This window comes from Petaurus breviceps, unplaced genomic scaffold, assembly GCF_028583685.1.
Source record: "Petaurus breviceps papuanus isolate PSGF00001 unplaced genomic scaffold, PetGlider_PUasm1.0 91133, whole genome shotgun sequence".
NCBI lineage: Eukaryota > Metazoa > Chordata > Mammalia > Diprotodontia > Petauridae > Petaurus > Petaurus breviceps.
Genome location: NW_027187419.1, coordinates 7,472,242 through 7,491,507, shown reverse-complemented (window position 1 = coordinate 7,491,507; position 19,266 = coordinate 7,472,242). Strand labels below are relative to the sequence as shown.

The 19,266-nt window shown below is 39.5% G+C and overlaps 3 protein-coding genes across 11 annotated transcripts in view; 2 read left to right on the top strand and 1 right to left on the bottom strand.

Annotated features, from left to right (window-relative positions):
• BCO2 (beta-carotene oxygenase 2) overlaps positions 1-10,436 on the top strand; it is a 97,050-nt gene extending 86,614 nt beyond the window's left edge. For all 8 annotated transcript variants that reach the window (XM_069080376.1, XM_069080375.1, XM_069080374.1 and 5 more), the window contains 4 exons: positions 4,596-4,733; positions 7,352-7,534; positions 8,058-8,168; positions 9,030-10,436. In XM_069080376.1, the coding sequence (XP_068936477.1) occupies positions 4,596-4,733; positions 7,352-7,534; positions 8,058-8,168; positions 9,030-9,146 (549 nt within the window). In that variant the 3' untranslated portion in view covers positions 9,147-10,436. The remainder of the gene's footprint in view (positions 1-4,595; positions 4,734-7,351; positions 7,535-8,057; positions 8,169-9,029) is intronic.
• LOC138155257 (interleukin-18-like) overlaps positions 1-19,266 on the bottom strand; it is a 376,645-nt gene that overhangs the window by 146,498 nt on the left and 210,881 nt on the right. The gene's annotated exons all lie outside the window — the stretch shown is intronic.
• The window catches only part of PTS (6-pyruvoyltetrahydropterin synthase), an 11,563-nt gene continuing 8,795 nt past the window's right edge, over positions 16,499-19,266 (top strand). The window contains exons 1-2 of the mRNA XM_069079763.1: positions 16,499-16,806; positions 19,220-19,266. The exon at positions 19,220-19,266 is cut by the window's right edge and continues 5 nt beyond it. Coding sequence (XP_068935864.1) covers positions 16,514-16,806; positions 19,220-19,266 — 340 coding nt within the window. The 5' untranslated portion in view covers positions 16,499-16,513. The remainder of the gene's footprint in view (positions 16,807-19,219) is intronic.

Here is a 19,266-nt window from a genome sequence, read left to right as displayed (position 1 = left end):
GATGTAAATTTTAAAGAAACTTTACTAGACTGGGTTAATAATAATAGTTGGCAATTACAAAGCTCTTTGAAGAAATGATTTTCAAATATTATCTTATTTTAGTCTCATGACAACCAAGAAGGTAACAACCTTGCTATTATTATCCTTGTTTTACAGATAAGGAAACTGTAGCAGAGAGAGGCTAAATGACTTGCCCAGGGTCCCACATCTATTATGTGTCTGTGGTCAGACTTGAACTCAGGTTTTCTTGATTTCATAACAAGTGCTCTATCCTCTGTACCACCTAACTGACTCAGTTTATTTATGCCAAGATTAGATCATTGGCTCCATAGACAGTGTTGCTGTCTGTATGTAGTGGTTGAACCTGATTGCCCACAGGGAAGGCACCACCAATTTAGGTGGGAAAAATGTTCTGGACATTGCAGAACCCAGTGTAGTTGAAAGAGGACTGAATTTGGGGTCAGAGGCTGTAGGTTCAAGCCCAGGCTCTGCTACTTAGTACTTGTGTGACCTTGGATAAGTCACTTAACTTCTTTTGATTTCAGTGTGTAAAAATCTGTAAAAACAAAAGGATTAGACTATTTCTAAAAATCCTTTTCACTCTGAATCTATGATTCCTTCCAGTGCTAAATCTTTTGATTATCTCTATTTGTCAGACTCAGAGACAATGAAATTCAAGGTCAGAAAAAAGTTTCAGGGGAAAATGATCCCTTTAAACCAGAATTAGAGAATCACAGAATTTCAGGGTTAGATGGGACCCTATAGTGGCTGTCATCATAGTGGAGGGACAAAAGAAATGCAGTGAGGTACAGAGATGGCGGAGGGCATAAGGAGGACCATATGATGCACAGGCTAGAGACCACCCCTAAAGATGCTGCTGAATGAGAACCCCTAGAATGAGGCTGGTTGAATACACTCTCACATTTGCCCAGAGCGTAGCCAGGGCATTTAAGGGCAGTAGTTAGAATAAACAGTGCTCATGCATGTCTGATAAAACTTGTGGATGTGGCAAGTTAGCATGGTTGTGGGTGACTGGGAGGCTGTGGATATGGTGTGTGTATGTATGTGTGAATCCATGTGCTATGTTGATTGCCCTCCCTTTGGGAATAGCAGACAAGGTAACTGTTTGTATCCCTATAGTATTGTGTATGTGTATCCTGCCCCAAAATGTCTGTGTATGTATGTGTATCTATATATGTATATATGTGTGTATACATGCATATATGTGTGTGCATATATACACACATACATATACACACACACACAGAATGATCACCTAGAGTCACTGGACATTATGTCCATAAGAACACACACATTCTTAACTGTTCCTTTGCCCTAAGGGAGAATCTGTACCAATAGTTGGGGAACCCAACAGACATATCCATCTCAAGCAATTAAATCATCAATAATATTGTCCCCTTGGTTAGAGCTGTAAGTGAAATATCTCCTAGAATTACTCCATGGGTTAGCACACAGTATTATGAGATTGTGAGGATAACTGGATTTGATGAGGCATTTTTCTCTTTGGTTCAGACATGAGAAATATCCCATAGGGAAACAATCTTCCCAATTCTGACTTTCTGTGAATAAAGCTTTGGCAGAACTAATTCCATTGCTTGTGTTCAACTTTGCTAAAATCATTATCTGCTTTTTTTGGGAAAAAAAGTGCTGTCTGCTATGTTCTAGACATCTGAAACCTCCATGACTTGTTCATGATCAGGAAAGCTATAGATTCTCAGGCCTTTTAGGTTGCTTCCTTGTCAGGAAACTGGATCAGGGTTGAAAGGAATCCATTCTTGCTATTTGTACGAGGTAGTTTAGAAGCTAACCCACGAGTGAGAACTAAATTCAGTGTGGCTGGTCTGCCCTTGCTTTACTAAATTTAAGGAATGAAATTGTTTATAAAAAATTCTAGATTTCTAATATCCGGGCCTCTTAAATAGATTCTATTAAAGCATGAGAAGGTCAGAAAATCAGGATCTTTTCTTTTGCCTTCCACATCTTGCCATATTCTAGGTCAAGATTTTAGTTATTGAGAAGTGTTAAAAAAAAAGTCAACTTCAGGGTAAAAAAAGATTTCATCTCTGCCTTTTGGGGATAGGGGTTATGTGCTTCCACAATGACTGAAATATTGATACCCCTGGGGTTAGAAGGACCTCGTTCTTCTAAGCAGGGGAAGGCATTGGGTAGAGGGAACAGTTTAGCATTTGGGCACCATAACAATCTTGTTCTCTGTAGTGGTAGCATTTTCAAATCTAGTCCAAGTGAGAATGAGGAGTTGAGAAGGAGTTAATTAGATGTATAATGTTATGATAGCCTGTGCCTGAGGAGAGTGGGATTAGGGGAAGGGGAGCAGTCATCCTGAGGGGCTGAAAAATCAACTGAGAAGAAATTTGGAGGAAAATTATAGGAAGGGAGGGATAGGTTGATTAAAAGTGCCATAAACTAGATTCTACTTGGGATTACGATTTTGATCAGGTGTGTACTCAAGAAAGAATGAGGGTGAAGATCAGAATTAAGGGACCTCAGAGGCCATCAGGTCCTTTCAATACTTGAACAAGAATCCCCTTGATAATCTACCTGACAAATTGTCATCCAGCAGTTGCTTGAAGATCTGTCTTGAAAGGGAACTTTTTAAATTTGAAGAGTTCTAAATGTTAGAAAGTTTTTTTCTTAAATGGATCCTAAATCTACCTCTTCCCAGCTTCCACTCATTGTTCCTACTTCTGCCACCTAGGACTGGACAGTTTGAGAATTACGGGACAGAAGCGGAGGCAACCCAATGGGGGTATTGTTTCTTCCATTCTAAAACTCTTATTTAGAAGAATCCCCACTTTGGTCAATGTGACTTTCATGTTAAAAGGAGTTGAAAAGAGTAAGAAAATTCTTTTGTCATGGTGAGAGATAGATCAATTTACTTATATTTATTCTAAGAGGCATTCTGATGGCTTAGTTAAGATCCTCTATTCTGCCCCCCCCCCCAAATACTTACAGAAAGATTCAGAACCACCTGAATTATTTTCTAAAATAAATTTGTAGAGAGATTGCCTTGGGGGCCTCTGCCTGGACGTGATTTCCCACCCAGATCCTTCTGAGTCCATGCTATGGACTGATTAGGAATCCTGGTTGCTGTCAGAAAGTTAGGTAGGTTGGAGAACATGCTTTCAGCTTGTGAATGTTTCTCTGTGGAGACTGAGTGTTTGGGGATATAAGTGAACAACTCTTTTCTTTCTAGTAGCTCTCCTGAGATATTCATGAAGCTGGGCTTATTGCTTTCTTGGGGCATGGATTGGGATGAGAGTTTAACCTGTAATTTTTCAGAGTTCCCAACAGCTTCATGACATTAGGTATGGAATTGGATACCTTCTTTAAGGGGCAGCTTAGTAGTTGAGAATGGGAGGTGGGGTGGGTAGCATTTAGGACTGAGGGTGGAGAAGATTTGTTCCTGGCTGCTAAATGAACCATTCATGAACAAAATCACCACATCTGGAATCAAAGAACCCATATCTGAATCCTGACTCTTAATACTTACCATCTGTTGGATTTTGGGTAACCTTTTAAGGCAACAGTTTACTCATTAGCCCAATAAGAGTGAACTGGATGACCTCTAAAGGACCCTTCCAGCTCTAAATTCTATGATTTATTTTGTTACTTCAAGTTGTCTGTATAAAACTTTAAAAATAACTTTAAAATTAAAATAAATAAATTAAATAAACACAATGAAAAGATAGCAAAATAGAGATTCTGAAAAGATTAACAGGACCACTATTGGCCCTGAAAGAGCCTCTGTCTAAAGTGGCTGAAGTCAATGTGCTAAGATAGTAGTTCTCAAAGTGTGGTTCAGGAGCCCCCAGTGGATAGGGGGTCCCAATTATTTTTAAAACAATACTAATATGCTTTAACTTCCATTATGGCAAATACTGGTAGATAAAATCCACAAACATTTGTAGGGGTACTTAATTTTTAAGAGTGTAAAAGGGTCCTGAAACTAAGACAGTTGAGATAAAGTTGGATTTCTTTGCAGAGAGAAACTTTGCAAGTCTCTAGGAATCAATCACTAAACACCCTGGACGTACTACTGTAGTGAAATGCATTGTCTCTCCTTATTTAACATTACATGCAGGAGAAGGGTGAGATAATTATCAGTTAAGGCAAAATTCAACTGTTCCTCTAGTCATCTCCAAGCAGATCCAGAGCAAGTAACAAACAAAACTCGTTCTAATACTTGGCAAGTCACAGCAACCCCTGAAGTGAAAGAATGTATCCATTGTTTACATGCCTGTTTTTTATACAGACTAGTTGTTTAAAACATGGTGATTCAATATTATTGGCAAATTGAGTAGAATTAGAACTTTCTAGTATTTAAAACGTGAGTGGTGGGAGGGAGAAGGGTTTTTGTCAGGCTGCAGGCCACCTTTTTGCAGGTGAGTGTCCAGGAAGTTAAAAGAAAGGATATGTTTAGCATTGTACCATGCACATAGTAGGCATGTACTTAGTAATTGATCATTGGAGAGGCATTAAACTGTAACATTTTCCCTTGAGGTAGCAAAGTGATATTCTGTTTCTTCAATGATAACTCCCCTTTTTCTTAACAGGTCTACAACTCAGTGACAAAAGCTTTCCCCAGAAGATTTGTTTTGCCATTGGATATCAGCACAAAGGCCTCAGTGGGACAGAACCTCAATTCATTGACCTATTCATCAGCTACTGCTGTGAAGCAGGCAGATGGGACGGTATTCTGTGAAGGGTTGTTTATGAAAACTTTGGTCTTTGGGAGCAATATATACACATATATGAACATTATGTATATTATATATAATATTAGAATATACTATAGCTATATATACACACTAATATTACACACACACACACACACAAATTGAATGGTGTCTTGGTGCCTAGTAGGTTGCATAAAATGAAGCTTGGAAGAGTAAAAGATCTCTTAATAAAAATTCTCCTCCATTCTCCTGTGACTGGACTGGGGTGAACACTAGATGCTTGTTGATTCATGCAATGTTACAGTGCTCATGCTGTGTTACTTATCTTCAGCTTACTACATATAATTGATGTAGGGAGAGAGGGATAGAAACAGTATAAAACTGACATAAAACAGTCTTATGCCTGTGGTGTGTCTAAGACCTGAGACTGATAATGATCAGCACCACTGTGGTGGGACTGTTCCAATTTCTTTGAATTTATATATCCAGAACCTTTGTTCTGATGAGGATCACCACCATCACCACTGCAACCAGTTAGCAGATTGGCTTTTGAAAGGTATATAACTTTTCAGCCCTCTAACATCTTTCATGGCTTTCATATAAATTCCAGAAGTAAGAATAATTGAGGTGTTGATGTAGTATAGGGGAAAGAGTGCTCAGTATGGAGTTAGAAGACCAACCAACCAACCAAACAAGCAGTAAACCTTTATTAAGCCCCTACTATGTGTCAGGTATTGTGCTTAGCTCAGGGGATACAAAAAGAGGCAAAAGTCAGTCTCTGCCTTCAAGGAGCTTACAATCTAATGGACGGATTCAGTTCCCACCTTTGTCACTAACTACATGTGTGACTTTGGGAAAAGCGTATTTTGGGTCTCAGTTTCCCCATCTGTAAAATGAAGGTGTTGACCTAGATCATTGGGGTCTAACTCAAATAGAGATTGATTTAGCCACAGATTAATTTAGAAAACTACATGAACATTATCTATATTGTATTGTATTTTTAATTTATTTTGTTAAACATTTCCTGGCTACATTTTAATCTGATTTACCATACTGGAGAGTTTTGCTACTTCAGTCATGAGTTTGATACCTCTGGCCTAGATGACCTCTAAGCTTCTTTTCACTCCTAAAACTATGACCTTCTGGTAAAATATGACCAGGAAGCTCAGTTTCCAATTCATTTTCTAAACCCTGGAGTATTTCAGCCAACTCTTAAAAATTTCTGGGCCAGAGGACAGAAACCTAATTCAGACAATAATTTTTAAAAATAGATTTTTATTGATATCTTCTTAACATCATGTATCCCCTCCTTCTTCCTAGTCATCCCTTAAAACAAAGAATTGTTTTTAAAAGGAAAGAAGAGATAAATAATTCAAGAAACCTAATCAACACATTAAAAGATCTGCTGTTACATGCAGTATTCCACACTCTAGAGCCTCCACATCCTCCACCTCTGCAAAGGAGTGGGAAAGCAAAAGAAATGTTCTCATAATTCTTCTTTGGGACCAAGCTTGTTCTTTGTAATTATACAACATTAAGTTTCAATTATTTTGTAGTTGCTCTTTCCATTTACATTATTATAGGCACTTTGTATATTGCTTTCCTTATTCTGCTTACTTCTCTTTTCCAACAGTTTATGTAAATCCTTCCATCATCATGTTTGTTGCTTCTTACAGCATAGGAATATTCCACTGAATTCATGTACCATGATGTGCTAAGCCATTCCTCAATCAGTGGCATCTACATTGTTTCAATTCTTTGTTAATGACCTCCTTGTGATAGATACTTAGTGGAATCTCTGGGTGGAAGTAGGCATTTTAGTTATTTTATTTGCATAATTCCAAATTGCTTTCCAGGATGGTTGTACCAATTCATAGCTCCACCAACAATGTATTAATATGCCAGTCTTCCTACAACGTCTCCAACACAGATTATTCTTAAAATTTGCCAGTTTGCTGGGAATGAGGTAAAGCCTCAGGGTTGTTTTGATTTGCATTTCTCTTACTGGTGATTTGAAGTATTCTTTCATGTGGTAGTTCACAGTTTGCAATCCTTCTTTGGAGAACAATTTGATCATAATAACATAACAATTGATTCCTTAACTCACTCCTCATGCTGAGTGATGAGATTGGAGGCCAGATTATTAAAGGTGACCCTATTCTCTCCTGATCACTCATGGGCCAAACCCAATACTGATAAGCATAGACACTTAAACCTTTTTTTGACCTGGGCAGGTTTACCTCCCCTTAGGCCACCTGCCTTGTCTTCCAGGGACTCACTCAAAAAATTTGTGTTTGGACTTGGTAAACACTGGGTTAATATTTTAGGTTATTTTAAAATTCTTCTTTATTTTGTCTGTCCTGTTGATCTACTTTTCTATTTTTAGCCAGTATTGGGTAATTTTGGTTATTATTGCTTGATATAGTTTGAGGTCTGGAAGTGCTATTCTCTCTTCATTCTCTTTTAAATACTTCCTTGATTTTTAGATTTTGTTTCTATAAGTGATTTTTGTTATTCTTTTATCTAGTTCTGTAAATTATCTCTTTGCTAGTTTGTCTTGGTATTATATCTGTAAATAAACTTTGGTAGTATTGTTAGACAGTCCTTTGTGTTTCCTTTGGGATCTCTTCTAGATCTGGTGCTCTCATGAAAATCTCTGTCACAAGGATCTGGAAGAAGAAGGGGGCATAGAATTTCCCCAGATCAACTATGCCCAATACAATGGAATGAAGTACCAATTCTTTTATGGCTGTGGCTTTCGGCACTTAGTGGGAGATTCCCTGATCAAGGTTGATGTTGTGACCAAAAAACTGAAGGTGAAAACATGTGGAAATCTCCCCCATTTCCTTAATGCCCTCAAGACCTATTCTGTTATTTGGCATTTAAAAAAGATAGCTGCTAACATGCTTTAATTTTCAAGTAGTCCTTCTTACCTACTATATATGGGAGACATGAAATCCCCATGGGAACACAGATTAAGAATTCATTTTTTTTCTCAGGGTATGTAAACAGAACACCAGAGTACCAAAAAATTATTTCATGTTTGGTGTTTGGAGACAACAGTAGGATTAAACCATTAGGACAATTCCATTTCAGGTTGGCAGGACAAAAATTATGTTAACTGATGGTATCTGGGTCTAGGAAAGCATATCTCCTCTTCTCCACTTCACTTTTTTCTCCCTTCTCATCACTTCCCCACCAATGGTAGGATCTAATTTAGTAAACCTAATTTTTTGTGTGGCTTAGAATGCCATTGTGGGTAACCAGAGTTAGGCTGGGAGAGAGAACAGCCACATATAAATTCTAACTGGCTGCTAAATTCTTTATCATATATCCCAGGTGTGGAGAAAGGATGGATTTTATCCCTCAGAACCTGTTTTTGTTCCGGTACCTGGAGCCAGTGAAGAAGATAGTGGGGTTATTCTTTCTGTAGTGATCACTCCTAACCAGGTAACTATGTTTCCTTAGTGTTGGTCAAGATAAAAAAAAAATAGTTTAAACACTGAAGCTTAGAATTAGTGATTTAACTCATCTTCAGCAGAGGGTAGGGACTGATTTCCTTTTTAAAATGTACATCCCTTATGCCTCATGCAATGCCTTGCTCATATGGGTGCTTAATAATTGTTTCCTTAACTGAGTTGAGTTAATGTCTGGTTGATATAACTCCATCAGGCCTTTGTGTCTTTTGTCTTCTCTTTCCTTCAGCCCCTGTACAACTCTTTGCCCTTTACTTATCTTTTTTCATGTAACTAACATAGCTATGTTACATACAATTCTGCCAGTTTATATAAATCCATCAAGATTCATTAAATACCTATCATGTATGAGACACAGTGCTAGGTACTGTTTCATCAAAACAGCAAAGAATCTAGCACCCTAAAACATGGCATGGCAACTCTGGAATGCTTTTGATTGATTACTATCTCCTCAGTGCCTTGAATGCTTTTTTTCATTGAATTTCTACCTCTCCTTTAAGATCTAATTCAAATAATAACTTCTTCATGAGACCTTCCCTGAACCCAGTGTTGGTAAACAACATTTCACCTTAGACCCCAGGTAGCCTGTTTTGGATCTCTCTAATGTGCTTAGCTTGTACTTTTGTGTACTCTTGACCTATTAGATGATATGTTTTATGAGTGCAGAAACTGGTTTATCTAAACTTTATACCTTCTTCCAGTGCTGTGCATGGTATTTACTGCTGAGACCATACATTTAGGGGTTTCTTATCTCTTGACATGAGCTGATTATAAGTTCCTTTTCCTTAGTCCCTCTTACTTTTAAGGAGAGCAAGAGTGCTGTTTTCTCTTCCAGAATGAAAGTGCCTTTCTGCTGGTGCTGGATGCCAAGACCTTTGAAGAGTTGGGCCGAGCAGAAGTGCCTGTGGCAGTGCCCTATGGCTTTCATGGCACCTTTGTTCCCAGGAAGTAGGGACACTGTCAAGGCCATGATGACCAAATGGGAAATGGAAACACCCTGATACATCAGCACTCAGAGAGACATCTTATTTCTCCTCATTCAATCATCAATTGATAAAAATTTATTAATGACCTATTCTGTGCCAGGCACTGTGCTAAACACTGGGGATACACACACAGACACAGAAACACACACACAGACACACACATGGAAAAAAGACAGTTCCTGCCCTCAGGGAGCTTATAATCCATTCTAAGCACCATGTACTGCATCTATGAAAGTAGTCTGTTGTCTTGACCATCTAAATCATGGGCACTGGAGAGTAACTTTGAAATTAAAAGTACTACTCATGATAGTGGTATAATTTTGTATTCTCAGAGTGCTTTTACTTTTAAGACTAGGTGACTTGAAAATATTAAGCTGAATATCAGTATCTTATATTTCTATAGAATTTTAGTTTTTAAAATTTTCATTTTTTTTGAACTTAAACACTAGAATGAATATGTGCATATAGAAAAAGAGGATGCATATAAAACTATAGGTTTCATAAACAATATATTTACATACATATACAACATATGTATACACACACATACAGCTCTCTCTTTAGTATAGCTTGCTTTTCTTTTTAAGTATTTAATAAGATCAACTTATAACTTTCAAGGGGCAGCTAGGTGGTGCAGTGGGGGCAGAGTGCTGGGCCAGGAGTCAGGAAGACAGACCTGAGTTCAAATGTGATCTCAGACACTTCTGGGCAAGTATCTTAACTCTCTTTGCCTCAGTTTCCTTATCTGTAAACTGAACTGGAGAAGGAAATGGCAAACCACTTTAGTATCTTTACCAAGAACATTCCAAAAGGGGTCATGAAGAGTCAGACACTACTGAAAATGACTAAACAACAGCTTTCAAAGCTGTCCTACTTATTTGTTCTTCTACTTATTGCCATTTTAAAAAAGGGCTCCTCAGTGATTCTATTTTCTTTTATTTCTTTTTTCTCCCTACTTTATCCCTATCTCTTCTTTTTCTCCTCTCCCCACATTGGGGGGAAACATAGAAATAAATTCCTTGTAACTAACACACATTTAAGAAGAACAAATTCCTATATTTACAGTGTCTGAAAATAGGCCATTTTACTGTTTATGTAGTACTTTAACATGCCATAATAATAATTCAAATTTATATAGAGCTTTAAAGTTTGTAAAGTGTTTTTCTCACAAAGGCCCTGTAAGGTAGGTAGTATAAGTATTATAAATATTATTATTTCCATTTCACAAAAGAGAAAATGAATTCTGAGATGTTAAATGTTTCATTGGTCATTAGTCACAAAATTAGGTTTCTTAATCAAGATGTGTACTCAGGTTTTTCTGACTTTATTTTCATTCTCTCCACCACACCACACTGTCTCATTATATCTTCTGTTATTATATACATTCTCTCATATACATATATTAACAATAGCCCTATAAGGTAGGTAGGGATAATTTGCCTTATTTTTACAACTCATAGAGTTGGAACTAGAAGGAAATTATTTAGTTCAAGCTCCTCATTTTACAGATAAGGAAACTGAGGACCAGAGAAGAAAAGTGATTTGCTCAAAGCTCAAACATGCTGAGTAACAGAACTTGGATCTAAATCTGGATCCTCCTACTGTAAGTTCTGTGATCACTCCATTTCACCAAACAGGCAGTTTCATGACTTATCCAACATATTGGATAGAACACTTGTGGTAAAGTTCTGGAAGGACATAGAATATAAGAGCATAACTTTAGAGCCAAGAAGGAACTTTAGAGGCCACTGAGTTCAGGCCCCTCATTTTAGAGTTGAGGAAAAAGAGAAACAGAGAGTAAAAGTAACTTGCCCAGGATCACAGAGCTTGTAAATATTTAAGGTAGGATTTAAACTTAGGTCTTCCTAACTCCAAGCCCAGGGCTCTTTCTGCTATACTGTCTCGGCTCACATAGCTAAGAGTTCCACAGGACAGGGAGATACGGATAGGTTACAGTTTGCACTGTTTGGGGGAGGGGAGGGAGTCAGGATGGTCTCCTAAACTGATGAGATTTTAGTTCCATTTGAAAGCTATAAGTTATCAACTAGCAAATTGTGGACCTAGGATTCAAAATACATGTCTTCTATTTCTGCTTTTTCTATTTTCAAATGCTTCTACTTGTCTTTTCATCTTACCAGGCTACCATTTACCTCACCCAGCAGCCCTAGGCAATACAAATAATGCAAGCAAAACTAAACCACATCATTATCATCATGGATAAAGAAAGATGATGACTCTGGGGGTTGGGAAGGAAGAAGAGAAGAAATAGGAATTATTGCTATTTTGACTATTATGCATCCAAAAATTGATTTCTACTTCCCATCTTTGTCTTTTCACAACTGCCCCAAGTTCATACTGTCTACCATGTGTCTGTCCATCTGTAAACTCACTCAGAGAACATCGTTATTGTCCCATAAGATCCTGTGTTCCCTAGGGCCCCAAAGCAGATAAAAAACAGAGAGGATTCCAAAAGATGCCTTAATTAATGAGGGATGTAAGGACAAGGCAAACAAATCCAAAACAGGTAAGCTGTGAATCTTGTCAATTCTACCTATTCCCATCAAACACATATGCAGCACTCAATTTTGGCATGGTATAATGCAGTACAGCGAAATCGAAGTAAGCAGCAAGCAACTTTAAAATTAATCCACTTCTGAGACTCGCTTTCAATATCCATAGAAACTGGAAACTGCCCTTGAGTAATAGCTTTCTCAGCTATAGTTATGACTTGACAGAATTGGGCAGCAGGTGGCACCACAGGCCACATAATTCCTGAGTTTCCATTTACACTGTTAACTTGGCTGCTGTATTTCTCCTTGGCTCAAGAGCAGTCAAAACACCTGGCAGATGACACCAATTGCTTTTAGGAACCCCTCACCTGCTCATTTGCAAAACATTTCATATGGAAATGAAATGCATAAAAAAAAAACCCTTTCAATTAGCTGCTTTGCCTAATGTGTACAAATTCAAAAACTGTTGCATCATAGCATTTAGAACTGGAAGGAAATTTGGAAATCATTTGATCTTAGAGTTCATCTAGTCTAACCCTCTTATATTATAAGTGAGGAAACTGAGACCCAAGAAGGTTAAGTGATTTGTCCAAGGTCACACAGAAAATTAGGGGCAGAGCCAAGATTCAAAAGAACTAGGTATTTTAGCTCCAGATTCAGGCATCTTTCCGTCACACCACATTACCATCTCTGGGGTATAACTGGCTCCTGGATGGGGTTAAAAGAAAGTAGAGTAGCAACTACTAAGTCTGGGAGGGAGTAGGGAAGGAAATAATTTTAATTGTGGTTGTTCAATTGTGTCTGATTCTTTGTGACCTCTTTCGAGATTTTCTTGGTAAAGATAATGGAGTGGTTTTCCATTTCCTTCTCTACCTCCTTTTATAGAAGAGGAAATAGGCAAACAGAATGAAGTGACTTGACCAGGGTCACATAGCTAGTAAGTGTTTGAGGTCAGATTTGAACTCAGGAAGAGGAGTGAGTTCTTCTGACTCTAGACCTGGCACTCTAACCACTGCGCAACTTAATTTTAATACATATCTTAATATGTATTATTGATGTAATCATGTGGCATCTGGGTGGCACCAAGTCTGGAGTCAGTAATCCAAAATTAAAATTCTTTCTCAGATACTTACTAGCTATGTGACCTTGGGCAAGTCACTTAACCTCTGTTTACCTCAGTTTTCTCATCTGTAAAATGGAAATAATAATAATATCTACCTACCAGGGTTGTTGGAAGAATTGAATGAGATTTAGTACAGTGCTTGGCATATAATATGTACTATATAAATGCTAGCTAAATAATGCTATTATAATTATTTTATTATTATATCTGGTGGACCATCAGTCTCAGAAAAACAGAGTAGCACCATTTAATTTCCCTTGTTGCACCTTGCTGATAACCAGAATGATAGCCACCCTTTCCTACCAAGACAGTTTTCAACCCTTTCTCTTCCCCACACAATGTTTCTCCTTCCTATGACGACCAACAAAGTTATGGGGCCAGGGCCTTTCCTAAGAAACAGCAGCCTAGTAAAATTGTACTGTTGACTCTCCATTACCTTGATGCATTTTTATGGAAGGGAAATTAGATTTAAGTGAACATTGAGGACTGACTTGAAGAGGAAATGAAGTCACAAAAGAGTAGTCTGACAAGTAAACAAAGAAGGGATGAGTTAGCTTCTGATTTCCATTTAATTTCCAAACCCACAGGAAAAATTTCCCTATTCTTTTATTAATCAGTAATACATCTTCTATTTCATTTTTCAATTACGTATCATTTAATCATTTTCTGGCACTGGAGGTATGAACTATTTAGGTTTGGAAAAGTGATACTGAAAGAGATAACAGTGGAGCTGGGGTCAATTCCAGATGCCCCTATGAGAGTCTTTAAAAGATGAGATTACCCTATACAAGGTTAATTTGCAAATATATTGTTTAATGGAGGACTGGTCAATAGGAGCCTCATCTCCAGTCCTCTGTTAAATAATGATGAATTCAAAGAGAGTACCATATGCTATTTACACATGTCCTATAAGAAAAATTTCCTTAATAATAGGTTGTTTGTAAAGTTGTATGTAAAACTTTACCTGGATATTTAATATTAGGACAAAAATGAATTTTTAAAGAAAGCTGTCTACCTCATACTTTTTGGGCTCATGAGCAGAGTTGTGTTATCTGAGAGCTGCATATGGGGCACCATTTCTTAGGCTCCCAAGTCACCTTCATTGATTTAAGTGTAGCTCAATTATACCTGTCTGAGTATTGGTTTGGAGGATGAAGGTGAACAACTTACTTCTTTGGCTCCCACCTTTGGAATAAAGGTGTACATTCCCAGCCCAAACTGGCCATGTCCTTTCTCCTCTGACCAGGTAGTTCCTACTTCTTTATGTGCTAAGTTCCTTGAGAAGAGGAATTGACTTTTGCCTTTTTTTGTATCTCCAGCATTTGCCACAATATCTAGTACCCTGCAGCTCCTTAATAAATGCTAATTGACTTAACTAGTCACCACCCTTGACTCCATCCTTGCAAAATGCCACTGTCCCGAAGGTGCTCCTAGTCTCTAGGATTCTGTTCCACCTGCTATTTTATCATCTTGCTTCCTTGAATTGTGCTGCTGTTGCAACCAGGTATTCCTACCATTCTTATAGTCAACCACTCCTGCTTTTATAAGTTAAGTGGTTGCCTCTGATAATGCCAAAATAAACTGTTCCTGTCCACTGCCACAGTGCTGTCAGTTAAAAAAAAAACTCCCTGTGTGCAGGTGCAGCCCTATATTTCATCTCTGCAATTCTCATAGCCTCACCCAACTTAACTCCAAAATAGCCTCAGCCTTTCCAAACTCAAGAAGAAAAATATTTATCTCCGTTTTCCAGAAACCTCCACAGCTAGGCTTCAAACACTTTCTCCTAATCACAGAAAAAGTTATATAAGCCAACAGTGACCATCAGTCTCAAACTTGGGTTTTGAAATCCATATGAGGTAAATGGAGTTCCAGATTTCTATGTATCCCAAAGGAATTTCTATTTTGTATAATAACTATCATCCTAGCTAGGTGGCTACACTGAAACACATTTGTGGAGGGATACTAAATTATTTGTTGATAGTGATAATGACTTGGGGTCATTACATTATAGCTTTGGATAGACTCGGCAGCAAATTATCTTGTGAACCATTTTACTCAAAATGCCAGTCCCTTTTCAGAGGAGAAAGTGAATTTTAGTAATCCTAGGTTCCTCATAGTGTGGAAAACCTACAGAGAACAGAAGTTTGTTAGGAGCTCCCAGGATCCTCAAGTAAGAGGATGACCTGGTTTGGGGTAGGACTGAGAGGGAAGGTCTAAGCTAAGAAACCATTTTGGATTTTAAATCTAACCCAGACTGTATCTGGTATTGCTGCTCCTGGGTTGTCTAGTTTGATGTTTTCCAAAGTAGGGGCTGGGCTCTGATCCTCAAGGGGTGTGTGACTGGTCAATTGGACAATGTAAAGATGGATTACATTCCATCCTTGTTGTCATAGTCAGTTTTGAGACTTGTTTCCAACATAAACCAAACATATCCTTATGTCCCAGTACTTCCCCATTCTCCCTCACTCTGCTTCACAAATTTCTACCCACCTCCACTCCAAGTGGGCTTTGGCTCCTCAGGATAATTATGCCTAACTACTACCCAAACATCTTACCCATAGCAGTTGAACAGGTACCATGAGGAAAATCCCACCCCATTCCAACAGATCTACCCAAGTCTCTTGAATAACCTGGAGGTTGTGGCAGATGCCTCTCAGAGGATAGACCTGAGAATATGAGCCCCACTTCCTCTCTTTTCCTTTTGGGTGCAACTGAGTGAATTTTACTGAAAGTATTTTTTTTTTACTGGAAGTATGGGTGGGCATGGATGGCCTGTGACAGATCGCAGCTTTCATTATGTTATTTTTCTCCCCAATCCCACTCCTCTTCCAGACTTCCTCCTTACTGATGACACCACCATTATCTTTGCAAAAAAACTACAATTTATAACTTGTCCTTGAGTCTTCCTTCATTTTCATCCCAGATTTCCAAATGACTTGCCAAATATCCCCATAACTTATTATCTTTCCCAACAGTTCCCTTATCCCTAATTATACAGCCACTCCACTAGTTCAGGGTCTCCTCCCTTCTTCATCTGGACTATTGCAATAACCTAACTGACCTACTCGGCTCTAATCTCTCCTTTCTCCACACATCCTCCACAGAAACTGCCAAACTAGCTTTTGATCATTTTCCCCAAAGCTGTTTTTTATTTTTCCTAAATCTCAGGTGTGACCTTGTCACTTCCCTACTCAAGAAATTCCAGTGGCTCCCTACTGATTCTAGGAGCAAATTATTTCATCTTTTTAATTTCCATTTTAGGTTTGTGTTATAACGTACATAGCTTGTAATGCCACGGTAAAGATGCTTGTAATTTATAAATAAGGAAACATACAAATATTTAAGGCATATATGTTCTTTTTAAAAATTATTAGTTCTACTGATAGGGATGGGCAATGGAAAAAGTTTGGAGAGCCTCGGTCTAGTTAACTGATAACTTTGGTTATCCAGGTAAGAGGGGGATAGTCTTAGGTTCCTCTTGGCTACAGAAAACATTAGGTGCACAGAGTGAAAGTTGCACCCAGGCGACGTTCATAGGGATGCAATAAAAACCGCCCTAAATTAGAACGATGAGAGAGTGGCGCGGGCTGCCCTGGAGGGGGCGGGGTTTGAGGTTCTCATTCCTGGAGGTCTTTCCTCAAAGGCCCCGCGACCACTCGTCTGATACACTGTAGCAGAAAGTATTTTATTCTAGCGGGACATGGCCTTGGACGAGAGCCCAGGGCGCCTAGAGGGAGCTCCGCCGCGCCGGCAGAGGGCGGCCTTTCCCGCAGCGATCCGTGGGCGGGCCTTCCGGAAAGCGAGACCCTGGACTGAAGCTGGCCCGGCGCTACTGCGCCGCCTCTCCTCTGCCCACCTTCTCCCGGGTGTAACGGGAGAGGGCTGTGGCGCGCGGGCTCCCGACATGATGAACGCGTCAGGCTCGCGCCCGGGACGTCGCTATGCGCGGGTTTCACGGTGCGTCACCTTTAGCGCGAGCCATCGGCTCCACAGGTGAGGGGGGAAAGGAGGTTTTGGAAAACGAAGGGGGCGGGGCCAAAGGCTGGGAGAGGGTGCGTGCAGTTGGGCGGGGGGGAAGGGGGAAGGGGAAGGGCTAAGCTTGTTAGTTGTGTGGGGGCGGGGCCACCGGCCAAGCACTTGCTCTCCAGAGACGGGCGATTGGTCGGTCGGCCGTTTGGGTGGGCATAGGCAACTTGGGGGCGGGACCATCAGACCCTCTGAACGAGGAGCTGGAGTGGAAGAGACGCCGTGAACCTTGGACTTTGGACAACATAGCACCAGGAAGGCATTGAGGGGCAGGATCCTCAGCACCAACGGTTACAAAGTAAAAAGGCTATTAAATTGACATAGTTAGAAAAATATTTTTAAAAGGTTACCAGCTCCAGTTCAGAACCCTGTTATTAGTGTTATTGTTAATAATACAATAAAACATTTATTTTTCTACTATGTGCCTACTGTGTGCCGGCCACTGTAGTGCTGGGGATGCTGAAAGAGGCAATAGACACTCCCTGCCCTCAAGGAGCTTGCAATCTAGTGGGGGCGACCACAAGCAAACTTATACAAAGCAAGTTATTTACAGGATAAATAGGAGATGACATCAGAGAGCACTGGGATTTAGAGGGGTTGGCTTCCCATAAAAGGTAGAGGAAACCTGGAGGTGAAGCTGAGGAGGGAGAGTTTTTCGGGCTTAGGGGGTGGTTGTGTTTGTCCTTTGTTTTTTTTTTCTTTTCTTTTTTGAGGGCAATTGGGGTTAAGTGACTTGCCCAAGGTCACATGGCTAGTTTTTTTTTTTGTGTGTGTGTTAAGTGGCTGAGGCCTAATTTGAACTCAGGTCCTCCTGACTCCAGGGCTGGTGCTCTATTCACTGCTCCACCTAGCCGCCCCCAGCCAGAAACTTAAGTGTCTTCCTCTCCTAGATTGGTCATTTTTGTGAAGGCAAACTAGGCTGTCTTTTGTCTCAATTCTTACTTAGCCTTTAATCACTGAATGGGCATTGCCTTAGACAAACTGAGACTGTTAAAGACCTTAGCTTAAAAAGGCCAAGGTCTCCTACTGTATCCTGAACCATCACCTGTCATCTTGACTTATGTCTTGCCACAGGACTCCAATGACTCTGGAGGAGTGAGCCTGGTGACTTTGCACAGCCCTGCCTCACTTAAATCCAGTTCACTTGCAAGTCAAGACATCACTCTCCTGATGTCTTTGGTCCTCTTTGAGAATGAAGTATGAACAATGACAGTTTGTGACTAATTTGAAAGGCTCTAAATGATTGCCTCTGGAATCAGATATCAAATATAAAATCCACTGTTTGGTGTTTAAAGTCCTCCATAACCTGTCACCTTTTCCATTTTTCTTGATCCAGTGGTACTGTTGCTGTTTCTCACACTTAAAAATCCATATCCAGATGCTGGGTGTTTTCATTGACTCAACCTCCACCAGGATCCTCTCACACTTCCTGCAAACTTTCTGCCTTCCTTGACCTCGTTCAAGGCTGGCCTCCTTCAGCTGAAATTCTACCTTCTACTGGAAGCCCTTCCCCAATACCCCTTAATACTAGTAGTGCTTGGGGTGGCCAGGTAGCACAGCAAGTAAGAGCACCGGCTCCAGTGTTGAGAAGACCTGGAGATCGAATCCCGGGCTCAGACACTTAGCACCCACCCAGAAACACCTGGCCGTGTAACCTTGAGCAAGTTACTTAACCCCAATTGCTTAAAAAAAAAAATACTAGTAGTGCCTTCCCTCTGTTGATTATCTCTAGTGTATCCTGTGTATATTTTGTACGTGCATAGCTGTTTGCCTGTGGTCTCTTCCATCAGGCTGTGAGCTTCCTTGAGAGCAGGGATAGATTATTTCACCTTTCTTTGTATCCCCATGGTCTTAGCACAGTGGCCCCTAAATAGTACATGCTTAATAAATGTTTGTTGACTTAATTGCCTGACTGGTTGAGGGAGGAAATGATTACATTTACATAGAATTGGGCTATAGTAAAAAGAGAAACTTTGAGGGATACATGACTAGGTTGTGTGATAGTCTCTCAAAGAGAATTCTGGAAGTTCATAGCTTTGGAGTGAATCACAATAGACAGAAATGGGCACTTTTCTTTCAAAAGTCAGTCACTTTTAGACGTCTGTGTGACCTTAATGTGGGTGAATTTAAGGACCTCTGAATCACTAACCTCAATGGTACAGTGTTCTGATCTGGGATGATAGTAATCACAGGAAGTCTTATAATTAAAAACAGAAAGAAAAAAAGAAAAAGAAAAAAAGTAAGATGATTTGTGAGAGCCCATGTTGGGGTATACGAGCAAATCCTGACTGATTTTCAAAGGATAAAATTTTTTTAAAGCATGTAAGGGATTTGCATATATTATTTGCATACTATTGTCTCTTCTTTTTACTTTTGACAGCAAATCTCTCAGTGATGAAAAGAATCTGAAGCTGTTTGGGAAATGTA